The sequence below is a fragment of the Coffea eugenioides genome, chromosome 4, assembly GCF_003713205.1.
Source record: "Coffea eugenioides isolate CCC68of chromosome 4, Ceug_1.0, whole genome shotgun sequence".
Lineage (NCBI taxonomy): Eukaryota > Viridiplantae > Streptophyta > Magnoliopsida > Gentianales > Rubiaceae > Coffea > Coffea eugenioides.
Genome location: NC_040038.1, coordinates 41,718,634 through 41,738,618, shown reverse-complemented (window position 1 = coordinate 41,738,618; position 19,985 = coordinate 41,718,634). Strand labels below are relative to the sequence as shown.

General features: G+C 36.2%; 2 protein-coding genes and 1 non-coding gene across 4 annotated transcripts; all 3 read right to left on the bottom strand.

The window, feature by feature from the left end:
• Positions 1 to 160: 160 nt before the first annotated feature.
• On the bottom strand, positions 161 to 3,289 carry LOC113768312 (transcription factor bHLH47-like). 2 transcript variants are annotated; one of them, XM_027312611.1, is made up of 5 exons: positions 3,141 to 3,289; positions 2,564 to 2,692; positions 1,232 to 1,350; positions 958 to 1,085; positions 161 to 863 (listed from the first exon to the last, which is right to left on the bottom strand). In XM_027312611.1, exons 2-5 carry the CDS (start codon positions 2,638 to 2,640, stop codon positions 441 to 443), a joined length of 747 nt encoding a protein of 248 aa, XP_027168412.1. In that variant the 5' UTR covers positions 2,641 to 2,692; positions 3,141 to 3,289; the 3' UTR covers positions 161 to 440. The 2 variants fall into 2 exon arrangements, with proteins under 2 accessions (XP_027168412.1, XP_027168413.1); XM_027312612.1 differs by lacking the exon at positions 3,141 to 3,289 and adding an exon at positions 2,898 to 3,055.
• Positions 3,290 to 11,858: 8,569 nt separating this feature from the next.
• Positions 11,859 to 12,054, bottom strand: LOC113769678. The gene has a single exon (XR_003468227.1). It is a non-coding gene; the product is annotated as a U2 spliceosomal RNA (small nuclear RNA).
• Positions 12,055 to 13,402: 1,348 nt separating this feature from the next.
• LOC113768834 lies at positions 13,403 to 19,513 on the bottom strand. The gene is made up of 10 exons (XM_027313340.1): positions 19,218 to 19,513; positions 18,488 to 18,654; positions 18,320 to 18,384; positions 16,330 to 16,370; positions 16,104 to 16,192; positions 15,911 to 16,024; positions 15,124 to 15,201; positions 14,660 to 14,722; positions 14,042 to 14,116; positions 13,403 to 13,844 (listed from the first exon to the last, which is right to left on the bottom strand). The coding sequence occupies exons 1-10, from the start codon at positions 19,351 to 19,353 to the stop codon at positions 13,737 to 13,739; spliced, it is 936 nt and encodes a 311-aa protein (XP_027169141.1). The 5' UTR covers positions 19,354 to 19,513; the 3' UTR covers positions 13,403 to 13,736.
• Between the last annotated feature and the right edge of the window lie 472 nt (positions 19,514 to 19,985).

Here is a 19,985-nt window from a genome sequence, read left to right as displayed (position 1 = left end):
ACAAAACTACAAACAATAGAATAGATGATCAAGAATATTAACAGTCATGTCATGCAGGATGTTTGTGTTCAAAAAGCAAACTAAGGACATCTGTAAAACTGGTGGAAGAAGAAAAGGAAGCAGCAGTGCTCCTGAACTAGATCTTGTGTTTCGCAGGCAGTGGGAAACACCTTGAGGAAAGTGGATGCATTGCTTCAGGATCATGCATTGTTTGGACATCTTATCTATTTCCAATGCTACAATAGATTGATGATTTTGCTGGATACTAAAAAGACATCAGAGTCAATTCTTCCACCCTCTCAAACATGAAAACATTCAAATTGTATTTGCCATAAAAGCATACCCAACTAAACTAAAAAGCAGTAAACTGCAAGTTGTGAAACTAAGGGAATTAGAAGTGCAACTATGTGACTACGCTATTTGGGCTTATGGACCGTATGTTAACAGCTGCGGCCACCACAATGTTCATCTCCTCCACCTAAATCAGGATGCTTTTCAAGGAGTTGCGATGTCCATGTATCAGCAGGAGTGGGGTACCTAGCTTGTGGTTTGCTCACCATTGTTAGAGGGCTCGAAGCGGTCTCCGCATTACCAGGCTGTTGGAAAACACTGGGATCGGAACATAATGGGATGACGTATACAGGTTTTACATTTTGAGGTTGCTGAATTGCAGGTCCTAGAGCAGGAAATCTGAAGCAATCATCAACTTGATGTGGTGTTGACCCATCGAACTGACCTTCAGGAGTTGCATTCAAGTCAAGTTCTGCTTCGCCTACTCTCTCTCTTAGCTGATTTTGCAGTTCCGCAATTTGAGACTCTAAAGAAGTAGTCTCGTCTTGGAGCTCCTCCTTTTCCATAGTCATCTGTTGTTACAACGGGATGATATTTTAACATAAGGACCTATTAAACATTTGTATTGCCATCTAGAGATACCAGTTGAGGATCTAAAATACCCACATATTGAGATTCTGATGATAAAGCTGCATTTTCACTTCTAAGAGACTCAATCTGAGCAAGCATGTCCTTCACAAATCTAATAGCTTCACTTAATACAGAAGCCTTTCCATTTGTCTCCTCAGACACTTCTGCAAGATAAAATTACATAAAATCCATTTCATTCAAACTGTTCGTATTGTTTGCACTTTTGGGAATTGAACGAGGATCGATCATTGGGCTTTTTCATGGAAAGATGTAGAAAGAGGAAGACAGAATCACTAGAACATGGACTTACCGAGAGCATTGGCCAAAGAGAGGAAGAGGTCATTTAAGTGCTCCCGCTTCATTTTCTCCCTCTCAGCCTTGTGAATTCTTTTTGGCACTTTCCCCTGATGCTTCCTGCCGGACTGGCACCTGCAGTGTAAGCATGGTTTTTAGATATATCTAAGCAATATACAAGACAAGCTTGACCTGTTATAAAATGACATAGAACTCACTAGTATTTCTAAAAATGTTTTCCAGCAATGATGCAAATTACAAAACAAGACTCAAAACTTCTATTACCATGAGACATTCTCAGTCCGACGATGTTTTCCACATCAATATCTTATCAGATCTAAAACGAAGAACCTACTTGCAGGAACAAAATTGCCCTTTGGCCATGCCATGAGACGGGGGTGAACAGGAGCAATGGGTTTCACATGAATAACATAGAAAACCAGACAAGTAACTGTTAAATTCCCATAAATAAGATTCATTTCAACTTTAAAGACACAAGCCACCAAAGGACATCAAACTCCCTATTGGAAAAGATTAAATACATTCTTCAAATTTTGAAGGTGAGAAACATTTACTTTCTTGAATACCAAAATTTGCTAACTGGTCTCTGAATTCTATTAAGTAAACTTACAGGGAAAGCAATCCATTGCTTATGGTTAAATGCCAGAAACACACCAAGGGAGTATGTCCCGCAAAGAACAACTTAACCACAGAGAATAGAAGAAGGTATTCGGCATGAAGCAGTTTCATGGATGTCTCACGACAGAACGATTCGAGATGTTAGTTATGCTCATAAGGGAGGCATTATAACAAGCTTGGGCCAAATAGTGCTAACTATGATTTCAAATGAATGCAGAGGCAAACTGCTATTGGTAGGAAAATCAAGTGCCTCATTTATCCCCAACAAAGATACCTGTTTGATGTATCATACCATACTTTTATTTTTCCTAATGTATTCTTCCTTTTTAAACTATCCATAGATTAACAACACATAACCGTATCAGATCTATTGACAGCTAACGCACTTCCCAATCAAATCATATAATCTTTGCATCAGCAAAATTGAGAAATCTAAAAGTACAACATATCCATTAAGATAAGCGTTATGTTAAGAAAAGAACTATATCAAGTTTTACATAATTCCTTAGCATCTATTGTCAAGATATAAGCCGTTCATATCTCTGATGTTGACTGGTAACCCAAAACTAGATTATATACATCATGATCAAAGCAGCTATGGTTGAATATAATCCAAGAATCCCTCCCTTGTTCTACTCTAATAAATGTAAAAAAAAAAATACTCAACAAGTATTTACAAATAAATGCTCTTATAAATTCAAGTGCTTACTTGGTTGTTGGTGTCTGGACCGCCCTGCTGACGGGTTCAAGTGTTGATTCAGGACTTTCCTCTGAACTCATGCTCATTTCTCCGCTAGCTAGTGATGCTTTATCAGATTAGATTTCAATTACAAACACCCTGTCATCGTGAAAAGAGAAAAAAAAAACAGACAAAGATCAGAAATTGGAGTTCAACACACCATATACTAGGCAAAGAGCCATAAAACTGGACCCACAACTCTGTATTATCCTTTAATCCCCTTCACCTGTCAGCACAGAAGACATGGATGACAAAAACCAAATAAAGAAACGGTATTTCAATTCGTTAAAAGCGCCTATAATACCTAATTTTTAAGGGAAAAACCAGAGCTAGTCTCCTATAATCTGCTTCCCAAGAAAATGAAACGATGGAAGAAATTAAGCTGAAAGTTTCTTTTTTCCTTTTGGCTGAGAAATACAGCCCTATCAAATGAGGTCTCAATCAAGGAAGTACAAAAAAAAAAAAAAGACCCAAGAATAAGAAGGCAAGAAAAGATCAAGAAATTGTGTGTGACAAACAATATAGACTTAAGCAATCCAAGACTGACCCTTGTGATTTAACCAAGAGGGTTGCGAGGAGATTGAGTCGGGAGAGTATCACGTCGGTCTAAATGGGTCGTGTCGGGCGTGGCTGGGGAATGTGAGGAGTTGAGGATGGGCGTGTGGCCAGCACCTGCGGGAAGTAGGAAGCTCCGATACATGGGATGAAACTTGGTGGCAGCAGTGTCCCACGTCAGCTGTGTCTTTTGTCCTTTAGCACTTTGCCACGCTACAAACATGATGATGATCGGGCTTCTCTCTTTTCCCAAACGTGGGTAAATTATTTGCTAGTGCTTGCCAGGACGAGTCTCGTACACTCACCAGTCGCCACCAATTAGGATTCTTCGACTTCCAACCGTCAATTGGTACCCTATGAACTTCTTTGCACATTGGTTTTTTTTTTATCACTCGTCACTTACTACTCTATTCTTATTCCAACATATTCTAGGAGAAGTCTAACTGAGCCTATTGAGAAATAGATGGGACTGAACCACGGACCAAATAAGTACACAATGCGCCGGTATAAATTTGGAAGAACTACTTATACTGTCAAGTGATGGGAGGTAAGATTTGAACATTGGCCTCCCACTCTATCGAAACTTTAAGTTTTTTGTAGTAGCCAACAGCCATTATTGGGAAATGGGGTATGAAAAGCAATCGTTCCAGAAGATTGATGGTCAAAATTTGATCAAAAAAAATAATGTTCAGATTTCAATTGATACATTATTTTTCACATCATGTGTGGGAACTCACAAAATTTTGTTCTATAGTTACATGTTGTGCAAAATAAGTTATATCGTGTACAAACTGAGTTACATCTTGGGCAAAATGAACAAAATTGGTCCGGATAATTTCTCTGTTGACTGTTCCTATCCTTGGTCCTTCAATTTGTACACTATGAACTTCTTTTGCACATTGGTTTTGTTTTGTTTTTTTTAATCACTCATCACTTATCTACTCTATTCTTAATCTAACTTATTTTAGGAAAAACACAACTGAGCCTAAATAGACGGGGCTGAACCACATATCAAATAGATATACTACGCACCCGTATGAATTTGGAGAAATCACATATAGTGACAAGTGATGGGAGGCAAAATTTGAATTCTTAATGTCCCACTCCACCGAGACTTTAAGTCTTTTGTGATGGGTAACAACCATTATTGCACACATTGATTTTGTTGGCGCCCATATTCCAAAAAGGTTAATTTTGGAAGGATAATGAGTTATTCTTAATACGCTAGCCAACTTTTTGTAGCTATCCCCGTCTCTAACGCTTCTAGAGCAAAATGGGATACGTAGCAACCGTTTCTGAACGTTAACGGTCATGATTTGATTAAAAAAAGTAAGGTTCAATGACATTTTCTAAATTAATTTTGCACTATGTGTGCGCTCCACAAATTTTTGTTTTATATTTATAAATTGTTGAAAGTGAATTACATTTTGAACAAATGAGATTATATTTTGTACGTTTGAACAAAATGAATCCAAGCAATTTTTCTACGACCGTTTAAACTTGTTCCCTTTGAACTTGTGGTCCATTCTAGAGTAGTTAACTTACCTCAACGTCTATTAAATAAGGGTCAAGTTGCAACAAAGACCACAACCACAACATTGGTAGATACATCGACTTCTATGTCGTGATATGTGAGAACCCGTAATTTTTCCCATTTTCTAGGTTTTATTATCTTACATGGCTTGTTTTCTGCATTTTCGTGATTAGGAAAATTTCTAGATAATTTTAAGGAGCAGATATAATTTTTAGATGATTTTTTTTAGTATCAAATAGTTTTTGAGAAATTAAGAGCGTATACCGGACGTGGGACCCGCTAGTGCGGAAAGTTCGAAAAAATTCGGCCAACTAGGTTAAGTTTTGGATACTGAAATTAAATTATCGGGTGTTAAGAGATAATTAGAAGATGCCATGTGGATTGGTATAAGAGAGACAAGTTAGGTAAGCATTTAATAAAAGGTGACAGGTGTCACCATGGGATTGTTTCTTACAATAAGACTACTATTCACCTTTTCTATTTGACCAAATAAAGCACAAAATTAACCAAAATTTCTCCATTTTCTCTTCTCTTGTGGCCGGCTCTCTCTCTCAAAAAGAAAGAAAGAAACTCTTCATGTTTTGTTTCCATTTAGCTCAAAACCATCCAACCAACCATTGAAACTTGAAATTTCTCCATAAAATCTCTTCAATTAGTGTTAGTGAGTTGATTTGTGGAGTTATTTGGAAAGCTAAGAGGACCTATTGCTCCCTCTCTCTTGTTTCTAAGGTGAGTTGAGAAGAACCATTCTCCTCCCTCTAATGATGCTTAATTTGTGATTAGTGGTAGTATAAGGTGCAATATTATGGATTACATCTTGATTTGTGGTTGAATTAGTGAAGTTTTCTATTTATTGGTGATTTTTCTGTTTTATATGAACATGATTGTGTGGATATCTATGATGATTGGAAATGGTATATAATGACTCTAGGAGGTGGAAAAAGTGGGTAATTACAACCAATTTCTGTTTGGAAGAAAAATTGACAAGTTAGGGTTTTTATGAAGAACATTCTGCCCGGTTTTGTAGCTCCTAGTTAGAGGCCGAATTGGCCTTGGTTTAAAACATGAAAATTGTAGGGAATGATATTTTAGAGGTGCCTGCAAAATTTCAGGTCAATCGGAGTAGCGTAACTTGAGAAAAGTCGAAATTACCCTTGCTGTTCTGGTTTTACCCGAATTGGAGAATTGCTTCTGTAATTGGTTATTTTGGTTAGGAATGCTTCCGAATTGGTTGTTGAGGCCTTCTGATGAAATGTAGCCCTGTTTCTTAGCTTTCAGCTGGTTTTGGAATTTCTGGATTTGGACTTGGATAGCCTGATTTATGATGTTTCCGCTAGAATGCGTTCTGTGAATCTGTTTTTGTGATTCTGGTGTAGTATCTTGCATTTTTGACCTGGTTACACTCAAAACTGGGTTGAGTGACCTTCTGTAATATTGTAGTCCTATCTCTTAGCTTCGAAACGGTGGATCTTTCACCTTCATCCGATAATCGTAGTGTCTTTGGTGCCATTACCGTAAAATGAGGTCGAAAACTATTTTTTTCAGGGTTACAACTAGTTTCATTTCCGGATTTTCTGGTTTTCTTTAATGCTTGTATATGCTTATGGAACCCTATTGGGGTCGTATTTGGCATTGGTTTATGACTCGTTATCGAGTCTCATTGTACTTGTTTGCATATTTTAGGGCGTGACGTTGGTGCACGACGTTCTTTTGACGGAAGTGCATGAAACCTCATTTGCAAGCTTGGTGAGTGTACTACTCTCTTGTGTGTTATTATATGGCTTTGAATGTGAATTGCTTGAAGTGAATTGAATGTGAATTGATTGAAGTGAGAGCGTACTTTATCACTCTCACTTATTGTTTACTATGTTATTGGAATGTTATACGAAATGTTACATGAAATGAAAGTACATGGCTTGGTGTCGTTTGGACGAGTATCCAACGACTACAATTGTTATCTTTGAGCTCAACCCCATTGGTAGTTGATTGAATCGAGCCGGCGAGGGCTTGGTCGTGCCAATTAATGATCCTTGGGAAAATGTTATATGGAATCTTGTAGTATGAGAGACTCTCGATTCCGGTATACTCGAGTAATACCAAAGTGCAAGTGTTTGGAGTTCGGGCCCGGTAGGGGTATGTTGGGTGGAAGGAATGGAAGTAAAGTGGAGTCTACGGTTGGTTACTTTTGAATTGACGGAGAGTCAATGAAGTTCGATCAAGAAATGCAAACGAGGGAAAAGGGCTCTTGAGAGCCACCCGTATCCTTTTATCACACATGTGATGTGTGCCTTTGCTTACTTTTCATGTATTGAATGAAAAGCTTGATGCTTATATGTACTTGGTTTGCTTGAGTGATAGTATTCTCACTGGGCAATTAGCTCACCCCGTTCCTTTTGTTTTCCTTACAGGAATCTGACTGCTTTTGGAATGACTTTTGATAATTGGTTGCCGAATGAACTAAATGAATATCTCTCTTGTATAGTTTATGAATTGAAACCCTAAATGTGCCTTTGGGGCCGTTTTCACTTTTATTTTGGCAACCGTACATGTATTAATTTTTGAGTAACTTTCCTATTCCATTTTGGCTTGTAAACGCTGAATTTGATGTTGTATATGTATCTTTGATGTTTTGTTGGGTTCTGACGGGTCGGTTACTATTCCTGGCCGACTCCGGATTTTATTTTTTTTAGTTTGGGTTATTTTGCCAGTTTGACTTGTTTACGCGCGTTATAAGTTCCGGAACGCAATAGATCGCTCTAAATTGCACCGTTAGTCCTGGCGAGAGTTGGGCAGGCAGTCTGCTAACCCCTTTGGTTCGCCTTAGGGGAAGGTGGGGCTGTCACATGATACTTAGGCCCCGTTTGGATTGCATTTTCCGTCATTTTTAATGAAAAAATTATTATAGCGATTTAATGTATGTAAGGAAAAAAGGTAATAGAGAAATGTGATCACAGAAAACGATGCAATTTTCTGGCAGAAAATGACAATCCTTTAGTCGTTTGTTTCTCTACTTTATGTAGCATTTTTGTTTTTTCCTTTCTATTAATGCAAATTTCTTCGTCCTCTCCTCTTTTAACCATAGACTTAGGTCTCTATGTACGAATATACCAATTGTTAATCGAGTTATTTGTTCACTAAAAATAGTTGATTTCTTCCTCTCCCTTGTAACCATAGACTTAGATGTCCATGTACGAATGGATCAATTATTACATGAGTTATTCGTTTACTTAAAATAGTTGATTTCTTCCTAATTAATGTACAACTAATAATAGTTGATTTCTTCCTAATCAACGTACAACTCATATTATTATCGTCTGCTATTTCTCTACTTTGCCCTATCAAGTATAACTCGTATTATTTGGTGTCTCCTATTTCTGTACTTTGCCCTATCTATATCTATTTCTGTACTTTGCCTTATAATTTGATTACTAGTCCTTTACGAAGGGGCGGGATACCGACCGCGCTGCATGTAGCATACCTATTTTTTGGGTAGGGCAGCAGTATTTTATCACAACTCACATTATTATCGTCTTTTTTTCTTGCATGTTTTTAATAAACAAAGTTTTATTATGATTATTTTTTTTACGTATTTTTTATAGATAAAGTTTTATTACAAATTTATCTACATTGCTACAGTAACTGATTAGAACATCCCAAGTTCAAATTTTATAAAGGAAAAATCGTTCAAAACATCCCTCACATTTTGCAAAATAACTTTTTTCGTCCTTCACTTTTAAAAGTGTAATTTTACGTCTCTTACAAATTCACATTGGTCAAATTTGGTCCCTATACCTAAGTTTCGGAGTAGTTTTTGACCGAAATCCACTACGTGCCTTGCATGTGATCATTTTTTGAAGGACAAAATTGTCAATCAAATTTTATATAATTCGATTCATAGTCCCTCACATTTCACAAAATAATTTTTTTCATCCCTCATATTTCACAAAATGAATTTTTCGTCCTTCACATTTTTCAAAATGGATTTTTTTCATTCCTATTGATCATGTGTGCGAATAATTTTTTTAAACACATGTATATATATATATATTTGATTTCACCTAAACAGTACGAATACCACATTATATATCTCTATTTGATTTCATCTAGCGAAATCAAATAGATATATATTACATGCTATTCGTACTGTTCAGGTGAAATCAAATAGATATATACATGGATTTTAAAAAAATTATTAGTTTTTCATTCATATTCATTTCGTTACTCGAAAATTGAAAACAAAGAAGACATTTAATTCTAAACATTATCGAGTATTTATTTTGAATTAAATTTGGACAAAAAAATAAACAAAGGAAAAGTATGACAAAAAGAAGTAAGTGATTGGCACTTTCAAATTTTAAAACAATCACAAAACAAGTAATTCAAATGTTGGTCCTAAAAGTGGCGAGTAGAAATTTCAAATTTAAACTGCAATTTTTTAGCACGACTATAGAATTTAAGTTAAGACATTAATTAGATGGTCTTATTATACAACTCAATAAATAAATTATTACTGAAAGACAAAAGTCACAAATATTGAATAGGTTCACATGGTGAAATCATCTAGATATATGCATGGTTTAAAAGAAAATTGTTAGTTTTAAACCCCTGTATATATATATGTTGAATAGCATATTACAATTACGATTAACTTGTTTAAGTGAAATTAACTAAAGATATATTACATGGTATTCGTACTATTAAGGTGAAATCAAATAGATATATACATGGATTTAAAGAAAAAAAACTATTCGTACACATGATCAATGAAAGATGAAAAAATTCATTTTGAAAAATGTGAGAGATGAAAAAATTCATTTTGTGAAATGTAAGGGACAAACTAATTCATTTTATAAATTATTATGGATGAAAACATGCATTTTGCGAAATATGAGGGACTATGAATCGAATTATGTAAAATTTGATTTAACAATTTTGCCCTTAAAAAAATGATCGCGTGCAAAGCACGTAATGGATTCCGACCAAAAATTAGTCGGAAACCTAAGTAGAGACCAAATTTGATCAAGATGAATTTGTAAGGGACGTAAAATTACACTTTTAAAAGTAAGTAACGAAAAAAGTTATCTTGCAAAATGTGAGAGACGTTTTGAATGATTTTCCCTTTCATAAAAACATATGTCAAAACATCAAAAATACACCCAAAATACTAAAAACACACATCTTTTTCCCTCTTCCACCACCATTATTCCTCATCATATCACCTCCTCCATCACTGTTGCCCCCACCTCCACCATCACTGCTCTCTGCCACCATTTCCCCCTCACTTTTGCCACCACCCCCTCCTCTCTCTTTCCCGGCCGCCTCCACCCTCTTTGCCCTGCCATCCTCCTCCTCTCCTTCTCTTACTCCTCTATTTCTTTTCCCTCTTTTCTTGCATTTGTCAAATTTTATTGGGAACAAATAAAAAATAAAATTAAAAAATTTCTAACCTTAATTATTAAACTTTTCAAAATTAAGAAGGGGTAATTGCCCTCCCTTGGTTGCACTTGGCTCCACCACCTGTTAGGATTGTTGTTTATTTAAGAATTTTTTCTAATACATTTTATTGTGGATATGTGTTTTTGTAAAGTATTTGAATGAAGTGCTTGTATGGATTTTAAAAAGGACAAAAAACTTCAGCGGCCACTAAACTATTGGTCAGATTATATTTTGGCCATCAAACTATTTTTCATCAGTAATTGACCACTAAACAACTTAATCAGTAAATCCATGACCATTTAGTCGATAATTGTTCTTAATCTGTGAAATTAGTAGTGCACGTGGCAAAATGCGGGATAATTTTGTCCAACAACTACGCGACCCTATTTTACAGATTAACTGCTAATTTTACAGATTAAGAGCAATTATTGACTAAATAGTCACGAGTTTACTGATTAAGTTATTTAGTGGTCAATTACTAATGAAAAATAGTTTGATGGCCAAAACATGATCTGACCAATAGTTTAGTGACAGCTGGGGTTTTTTATCTTTTTAAAAATGATTATTGGATGCTTGATAAGATGGTGTTTGATTTGTCCAAAATGACCCCAAAAATTGTCAACCTCACTGATTTATTTTCTTCCCTACAGCCTCTTCCATCTAGCCACTTACCAATGCTACCCTAGCTTTCGACATTAAAGGCTAGGGAAAGGTGGCGGGGCATATCAAAGATGGAAAAAAGATGGAAGGAATTGTTGCAAGGTGGTATGGCAGATGGGGATACAATAAGTGATGAGGGGGAAGGAGGAGGGTGGTGGGGCAGTTATGCCAAGGGTTGAGAGAGGATTATTGTGGTGGGCGTAATACCGAAGAGAAATTGGGCTTGATGGTAAAAGAGGTGTTGAAGTGTGTGTTTTGGGTAATTTTCAAGATTCTATGAACGTGTTTGTTTAGATGTTTTTAAGTAATTTCTTGGTGTTTTTAGATGTGCTTTTGCATGGTCTCTACATATGTGTCTTTTCTATAAATATGTTTGTGAAAATCCACGGCAACCTAAGGGCACCCTAACATAGTTAAAGAAATATTTCTCATTTTATATTTCGTGACCAATGGTTTCACTGGTTTAGAGAGAGAGAGAGAGAGAGAGTTGAATTACAATTATCCACAAAATTCTGAAATTATGATTCAATGTTAAAAAGTTCTCACAATATTTGTTAAAGAAAGGGCAAAGATTTGTTAGAATGATTTGGGACGAAGTCAAACATCAAACCAAATGTAGGTGTGCTTAATCCAACTTATTTAAAGTTTAAGGAGGCTAACAAAAAAAACCCATGTCAAATTTCCCATAAAAGACTAGAAATATGAGTCTCAAATTATTTCATTTCTTCCCAAACATTCATATAAATGGAGAGAAATACATATCCCTTGTGTTAAGGTTTTTGTATGCTTTCTTTTATCTACTAATTATCTACTAATTTCCACAACCTGGCCTGGTTGTCTGCTATAAGTTTTTTTAACAACTTTAATTCCAATAGTCTTACAAAATTTCTCAATAAATTACAATAAAATTTTTAGATAAACATTCAAAAAATTTATTTGCCAAATGAGACCTATATTTAACTAGATGGTTTTCGTGTCATTTACTAGAGCCCCATCTGCATAAATTTTTTTTGGCAACAAACGAACAGCGCTCATTCCCCAAATACTAAAAGTCGAGAAACAACATTTGATGAAGATTTGGTGGGATGCGCCAGGCCCATGCAGCAGTGCAACGCATGGGCGACGCTCGAAGACCCCGATAGCAAGCTACCGTGATGGGCCTTTCCCCCAGAAAAATTCATTTAATATCATGTGGGCCGATGGCCCACGTATCAGATATTAAACTGATAAGAACAGATACTACACTTGATCTTAGCCAAAAGGCCGAGAAAGGTATGGGTTTAAAGGTTCAGTTAATCAGCTTTTATAGTTTTCCTCTGCTCTCTCTCCTACAAGTAATCAATGTGGGACGGAAAAAATTAACCGACTCGATGGCTGACCATGTCTGATCTCAAACTCCCCTCTTTTGCATTCCCCACATCTGATCTTTGAAACTATGGGAATGGAAAGAAAAAACGTTGGGAGAGTTTCTCCTTGGCCTAACTTGAATTAGATTAGTCGCAGATTGTAAAACGAATGCGGATACATGTGATTCATACCAAACAAAAAATCTGATCTTTGAATTATATTTTCCTTGGCTCAATGAAGCTAATTAATCATGTACAAGTGTACTCAATGGATTTAACAGAAAATTATTTGCGTTTAGGATCCGGTTGGATTCTGTATATGAGTTTATCTGTAAAAAACGATTCTAAAAACATGATATGACTGAGTAATGGATACAAATATGAGAACGAGGTGGGTCAGTGTTCTGTCGTATAAATCATACATCACTTTGCGTAGGATTTTCCTTTTTGTGTTAATAATATATAAGGTAAATTATTACATTTATATCAACGAGTAATTTCTTGTTCGTTGCATGGGAGTGTTAAGAATGTTATGTGCCTGTATAATTTCAAAACTAAAACGTATTTGTGATTTGATTTTGTTTAGCTTAGAACGCATGGGTGAATCAAAATGTAATCCAAAATTATGAAATTCAAAAACTACCATCTAATATGGAGATTTGCATTTCATTACCTTAGAGGAGTCCATTAATTAGTTTTTTAAACAGTAATCCCAGTGTTTTCACTTGAGATCCCTAATTTTAATTTTTGCAACTTTTCCAGGGAAACGAAAGTTAGAAGGCAAGCAAAAGGTGTGCTGTGCAAGAAAGGGCCATATGCCAGACATGGATTTGGGGCAAGGACGGTCATCAGGCGGACCGTCCTTAAACAGTTCACGGCCAAGATTTGACTAAAAAAAATTGTACGGTTCAAATTTTATTTTGTACCTTGTTTTTAACAACATGTGTGGGACCCACAAAATTTTGTTTTAAAATTACACATTATTAAAAGTAGATTACACCATATACAAACAGAGTTCCGCCGTGTGCAAAATGTACGTAACCTTGCAACCGTTCTTGCCCCTGGTCCGCCAAACATTAATCTGACAAGAACAGATACGATGCTTCATCTTAGCCAGAAGGCCCAAGGAAGCTATGAGTTCTAGTGTAGTTTGTTTGCTTCCTTTCCTCCTATTCAACTCACCAACTTGGGACAAAGAAAAAACCGACTAAAAAAGGCTGACCCTTTAGTGTCCTGTGATAAATCGAAGTCCCTTGTTTGCCTTCCCAGAGACATGAATAATCAAGAACCTCTTATCTTTATGCCAGCTAAATATTCACCTACAAGTGTGTACAATGTGTATGACAGGAGCAAATTTACACTGAGCAATGAGGATCCAGGAAATCTGCCGAATAGGGCTCCGTGTAATACTGTTACATAAGGGTGAACGTTACTTGTACATACATGCGACAAACATCCTATGTTAATTTCAGATTTTACAGTGACCATCCTGCATAATGGCAAGGCAGTGGTTGTATGCTGAGGTCTTGCGAAACGAGGAGCCTTCTGGTGCAGCCGAGAGAGAGAGAGAGAGAGATGTCTGCATGGCGGAATCAAGTCAATGCTGGATTCCTCAGGCTTTTGAACAGCCAAGGTTAAGCTTGTGAACTTTCATTCTTCCATTCAATGCAAGTGCCAAGACGTCATACTCCTCCACGTACCACAGCTCAGAGACCTGTGCCTGGATGATTAAAATGGAGAATGCAACCCCATAGATTAACATGGAGAAGATAAAATTTTTTGAAGTATTAATGAATTCAAGAGATAGAAAAATCCAATTCAATCTACTCATAGATGTGATGCCTGTGAAAACTACGAGAACTAAAATGTCATACTAAGAATACAAGTCATAATGTCAATAATCAGGGAAAAGAGTACCTGGATGCCATGGAGTTGGCTATTAAGTTTATTTACAAGGTCGTGGAAAAATTGAAGCCCAGTGATTCTGTTCTCCTATCCAAGAGATGAAGAAATTGATTATTTGAGGAAAAATCTTGATTTTTATAAGCTAACCAATGAACAGAGATGGATTACAGAGTATGGTCTTGATAAACAATTATACTCTGTTTATAAGAATATCTACTCACAGTAACCATGTTGTTTCCTAGCAAAATTTAAAAGTTGCACATAAGTGCATGGTACTATTAAGATTCCTGTGGACATGAAATGAAGAAGCATTTCAATTTTGAGAGCTTTCTGAACTTCAAATTCAATTAGTAGATTCATAGGACAAATGCACGCAAATGTCTCTTGTTGCACATACAAGCAGGAATTAAGTGCCTGAACAGATCAAGAGGTGCAACCAGCAAATCGCATTAAAGATGAAATGCAGTCATAGGTTAAGCCCATTGGCAGGGTTATCCAACCTAGTTCTAATAATCATCTTCCTTGATTCTGTGTGGAAATAGTAGCTCACATAACAAAGAAGTTAATCAACATTTTATTGTTGCTCATAAACCACATGCGGCAGTTTCAAGTGGCATTGTGGAATACTACCTTGGGCAACTTAGGTTGACCGAGAAGCCTTGCTAATGTTGTGTGGAGAATAGCAGCATCATACTGTAGATTAATTATTGAGAGGGAAATCAGGATCATAAACAAACAGACCAGCCAATGTCAGAGATATTAACAGTTTAACAAGAAATTAGAGGAAACCACAAAGTAAGCCATAAGATAGATATTAATGTTGCCACTAATATCGACTGACAGGAACAATCATAATACAGCACACAAGCTCCTTTTTAGAGATTAACTGATGCAACTATTCTATTTAACAGACTTCACTTGATGGTGAAGAAGGAAAATATAAGTCATGCTCATATCAAGTTGATACTGCTCTGGCAACACTTTCTGATCCAATAGTGGCTGTTTAATCCAATAACTTAAAATTCCTACAATCATTTGTATGTTATGGCATTGATTCTCATGTGAATAAAGCAAAACACGTGTACGGTCCTTACAAGTTGTTTTTGTGGTGCATGTGGAAGAGCAGTTCTCAATCTGTCACGAAGGACAACAGGATCCACACCTGAGTTCACCTGAGCAAGAAAAGCATTATATTAAAATAAACCATCAAAATGAAAACTGATGTCTGTGTTGCTTGAAATTCATGCCAAGTCATTTGCACTGTCATTTTAATCATTCTTGCAACGTTTATTACAGATAAAACTGGGAGAGAACTACAACATGCATACCCAATCTCTTCTCTTCTTTGTTCATCCCACAATGTACGACAAATTTATTAGAATGATAGTTCAAAAGGCCCAGTCTGTGGATCTTGCTTAATAATTGAAGCTCTGAATCTCACACACCAAATGCAGAATGGTCTGATGTACAATTTATGGAAGGCAATATTCCAACTAGACATCTATGATGAAGCAAAGAGAAATCTATCTACCATCTGTTGATGTAATTGTCACTATTTTGCATAAACAAGAATAAGACTAATAGGGGATCTGTGAAAAGACCAACAACTGTCATTCAGGAAAATAAAAATATCAAGATTATAAACAGAACTACTAGATCTTTCAGTAAACCAGCACCTGAGTTGCAGAAGCAGACATGGGAAAAGCACAAAATCATATTCCGGAAACGTTGCTTTAAATGTTTTAGTTTCCAAAAGGCACTACAACATAAACCAATTGGTCCTCAGCCCATCGGATAGCTTGCTATCAAAAAGCTGCGTGCACTGTGTGTGTGTGTATGCGAGAGAGAGGGGGGATGTGGATTCAGAGGGAAGAAAAAAACCTGCCAACAACCTAGAAGCACCCCAGTTGAAGTCAAAACTACTCTATCCAAGGAGATTCTTAATGGGCAGAGACCTTCTGCAACAGCTTTTATAGCATTTACCTCTGCTTCGATCTGAAAATCAAACAAGCCATCAGTATAATCTAACTAGAAGAAGATAAGGATTAATAGTTGAGGCAACAGTAGTAGTCACCTCTGCTTCTGTGGCAGGAACTCCAGAAATGTGATGCGAAGCATGAAACATGCTAAAATGATACAAACTAGAGTTCTGAAACCAGATTGCTAGCCAATAAACAAATAAGTATCCCAATAACACAAATAATGAGAAAAGAAAAGTGTCTAGTATGTTATGGCATTAAATCAACTGAAAGAAAACCATTTTTCCGCTATGTCACTAATACAAATAGAAGGTAGCTCACCTTTCTCAAAATATGGAGAAAGTATACTCTTCACAGCCTCCCTACGATGAAAAGAACAAAGTGTGCATCTTCAATCAGCTTAAACCAATATATAAACAAGATGCGATACAAAAAAGAACATAACAGGAAATTTAAAGCATAAGATGTTGAATTAAGATTAGGGGCATGAAATATGTGTATCACAATGATAAGCAAAAGATGCACATATGAATATAAACAGTCAACACTATAGCTTTCTTTACCTGTTTTTCATTATAAAAACTACATGCTCAGATTTCTAAAGAAGATGTACATAATCCTCCGACCTAGATATTTTCAGGACAGCAAATCACATGAAGATGCCAGAGATAGTCCTCATAAATCCAAGTAAAAATTTGTTTGCTGTCTTGTATTGAAGTTGCAAAGATGTAATAACCAAGATGACTCCATCTCAGATGACATTGACTCGTTTCGACTCTAGGGTGATAGTCAAAATGTTGGACTGATTGCAGTTTCTTGCCTTGTCTCTGCAGTAGGTCAATTTGGTGTCTTAGGTTCTTTGGAGAACATATTATTCAATGACTTCACATCTGGATTCAAGGATGAGTCATGGCCATATTCCAAGGCCAAAAAGACAATTCAAACAGGTAGTGGAAGCTAACTCTCAAACTTGGAGGAACTAATCTACTTATCAAGCTTTTTTCTAGAAAATGCATTTTTTCTCCACCTTTGTCACTGCAATTGTTGTCAGCACATACCAATTATTTCCATCGCATTATGTGCGTAAGACAGCGCAATTTGGGACATCCTATCGATGATTGAGGAAACAGGGAAAAAAACAGTAAAGCCAACATTTGGATTGTCTTGTGTTGATAATTAGAGACAAATGGCTTCTCCACTTATGTCCAACTGAATTGCTGTCAGAAAGAGCTTAAACTCTAGGCTTTGACCTGCAAGTGTCAAGGCCTGTACACTTTATTCACCTCCAGAAATTGGAAGTCATGTTGTTATCCATCTGCAGAAGTTGATGTGGACTGGTATACAAATTAACAAATTTCTGCTGATTCCTTGCTTTGTTCAAATTGGATAAGGGACTTAAAAGTGGCTTATGTGAAACTGGAGGAACCAAATTAACTCTATGCCCCGATGCATTTACGTAAATTTCAACAGCTTTCTTGACCCCCAAGGAGATCATGTGATCATGGCAGATATCCTCTTCATTACACCAAGTACTTTGATTGTTCTTGTTATCTATAGCTAAAAGGATAAAGGATTGCTTTTGCCGCATGATGGATTGCTAACGAACAACCTTAAAATTCTTTGGCAAAGTAGTAGGACTAGGGTGCAAATTGATAGGCAGAAACACCTCGAGAGAGTCCACCAAAGAGCCCAATATATAAGTTAGGAACCCAACTCTGACCCCCTTATTTACATATTAACCGCTCTTTCTCCATCTCTCGAACCAATGTAGGACATAACCCTTTACTCATGAACCTAACAAAAATTGATAAAGCACCCATGGATGCAAACCTTGAACTTTTAGCAACCATAGACTAGGATTCATATGACCAGACTAGTTTGTCCCTTACTCCTAGTTAGACATAACAAGCCGTGATAGTAGGATTTAAATTCTAGTCCTGCTCTTCATCTTGCTCTGTCACAGAATTCTAAACACTGCTAGGCCAATTTAACTTCCAGTTGAAGCAATGCTACTAAAAATACAGACAGTATTTATTCATTTCAGCATGGTTTAAGAGCAAACAGTCAGTCAAGAGGATGGTGCCACCAAAGCAATCTATATGTATAGGGTATAACTGCCAGATTACAACATCACCATAAGATATAAACAAGAAATATTCTAGAATAATTACCATTAATATAATTTTTAATTGTAAATGTCCTTTTCAACTTGTCTAGTCTAATTGAGAGCAAACATGTAAAGCTAAAAGACTCAAATTTAAGAAACATGGTGAGAGCAAAGATGTGAAACAAAAAGACATCAACTACTTACGCTATAGGAACAGAGTACTGAGGGCCCATATACAAAACATTCGCTCTCACCGGGGGATTAGCTGCCTACACAAAAAACGAGCAAACTCTTCATTCTCTTGCACCAAAAACAAAAGAATGAACAAACATCCACAAGCTATGAAGCAAAAAATTTATTCAGAACTTATACCTTAAGCACAGGTGTCACAGCTCCATCTTTTATGGTAAAAAGATCCGAGAGCGACAATGACTGTGAAGTTTCACCATATTTTAGAAACGCAGCTCCTTTCTCGTCCAATTCCCTCGACAATTTATCGTACAATCTCGTTCTTCGTTCCTCATACGAGATCGATGATCCTAATGCAAGAACATCCATGTACTCAATTTATTGTGATATCTAACAGGATATCAGCTTATATGTGTCTGTTGATTTAATCACATAACAGCGACAGTAAACCAAACAAGGGGAATTGGACCAAATGGCAGTGCCTCAGAGCAATGTACTACTTTTGTTGCATGAAGTACAACACATTAAAAGGGAAACCCAATATTTAAGTAATCCAAAACACAATCTGGGATCGGATTGCAATATTCATTAATTCTTTCCCTTCTGGAACATCCCATTTATCTATGTGACCAAGAAACCTATTTTCTCCCAAAAAGTTTCCATTTTTTCCCCAAGTCACCTCATTTAAAAGTCATCCCGGTAATAAAGGCAGCCTAATATGGGGAACAATCCCAAATCAGATCATATAATCAACAAGAATTAATGCGTTCTCAATAAAAAAAAAAAAATCATGCTACCATTTAAGCATAAAGGAAATCTATACATAGAACAAAAATCAATGCCCAGAATAAAAAGGGGTTAATAAAAGCAGATTAAAGAATCAATTAATACTAATAATAGTACAAATAATTACCCGTAGAAGGGGGCGCTGAACTGCGGAGAAGCATCTGAAACAGAATCCAAAAAGTCAAGGCAGAAATTAACCAGATAATTAATGCGGCTAAATTTGAATTAGCCCACAATTTTCTCGCTCTAGGCATGGTTGGCATCTGATAATGCTATTAAATTAGGCAATTTTTTGGGTGCATTCGGTTGCATCAGCTGTATTCTTGTTTTTTGATTTTCAATTTTTTTTTTCTGTTCAAGAAAACATTTTTTTCCCTTGAGCTGAGTTGAGTGAAGGGTGGAGTGTGCTCTGGTCTCTTCAGACTTGAGCTGAGTGTTTTCTTTTATTTTTGGAAGTCTTTTAACTGTTAAAGTCACAAAACTCATCATGAAATTTGCAATTTTTTGTTTTTGTTTTTGTTTTTGGCTTCTGCTTTACCTGAAAAGGTGATGACTTGTCAACAACTATCTATTGGTATTCATTTTGTTTATGCTTCAAGCAATAAAATAAAGATAAGAAAAGGAGAAACAAATTATATATTGAGGTATATTCTTTGAAGTTTCAGTTTAATTATCAAGTGTTAAGTAATTGTCTGTATCTTGTGGAGGAATTAAATGAACGGTTGATTTCTTTTTCCTTTAGAGTGCATCATTGTATATGAAGGAAAAGTGAATTGTCAATTTTCTGGTCTTTTTTTTTTATTTCTTTCTCTTCGTTTCTTTGTTTGTTTCGAGTGCACCAAGAAGGGAAAGAGAGACTATGGTGGTTAAAGAAGTTTAGGATTGCGAGTCAAAT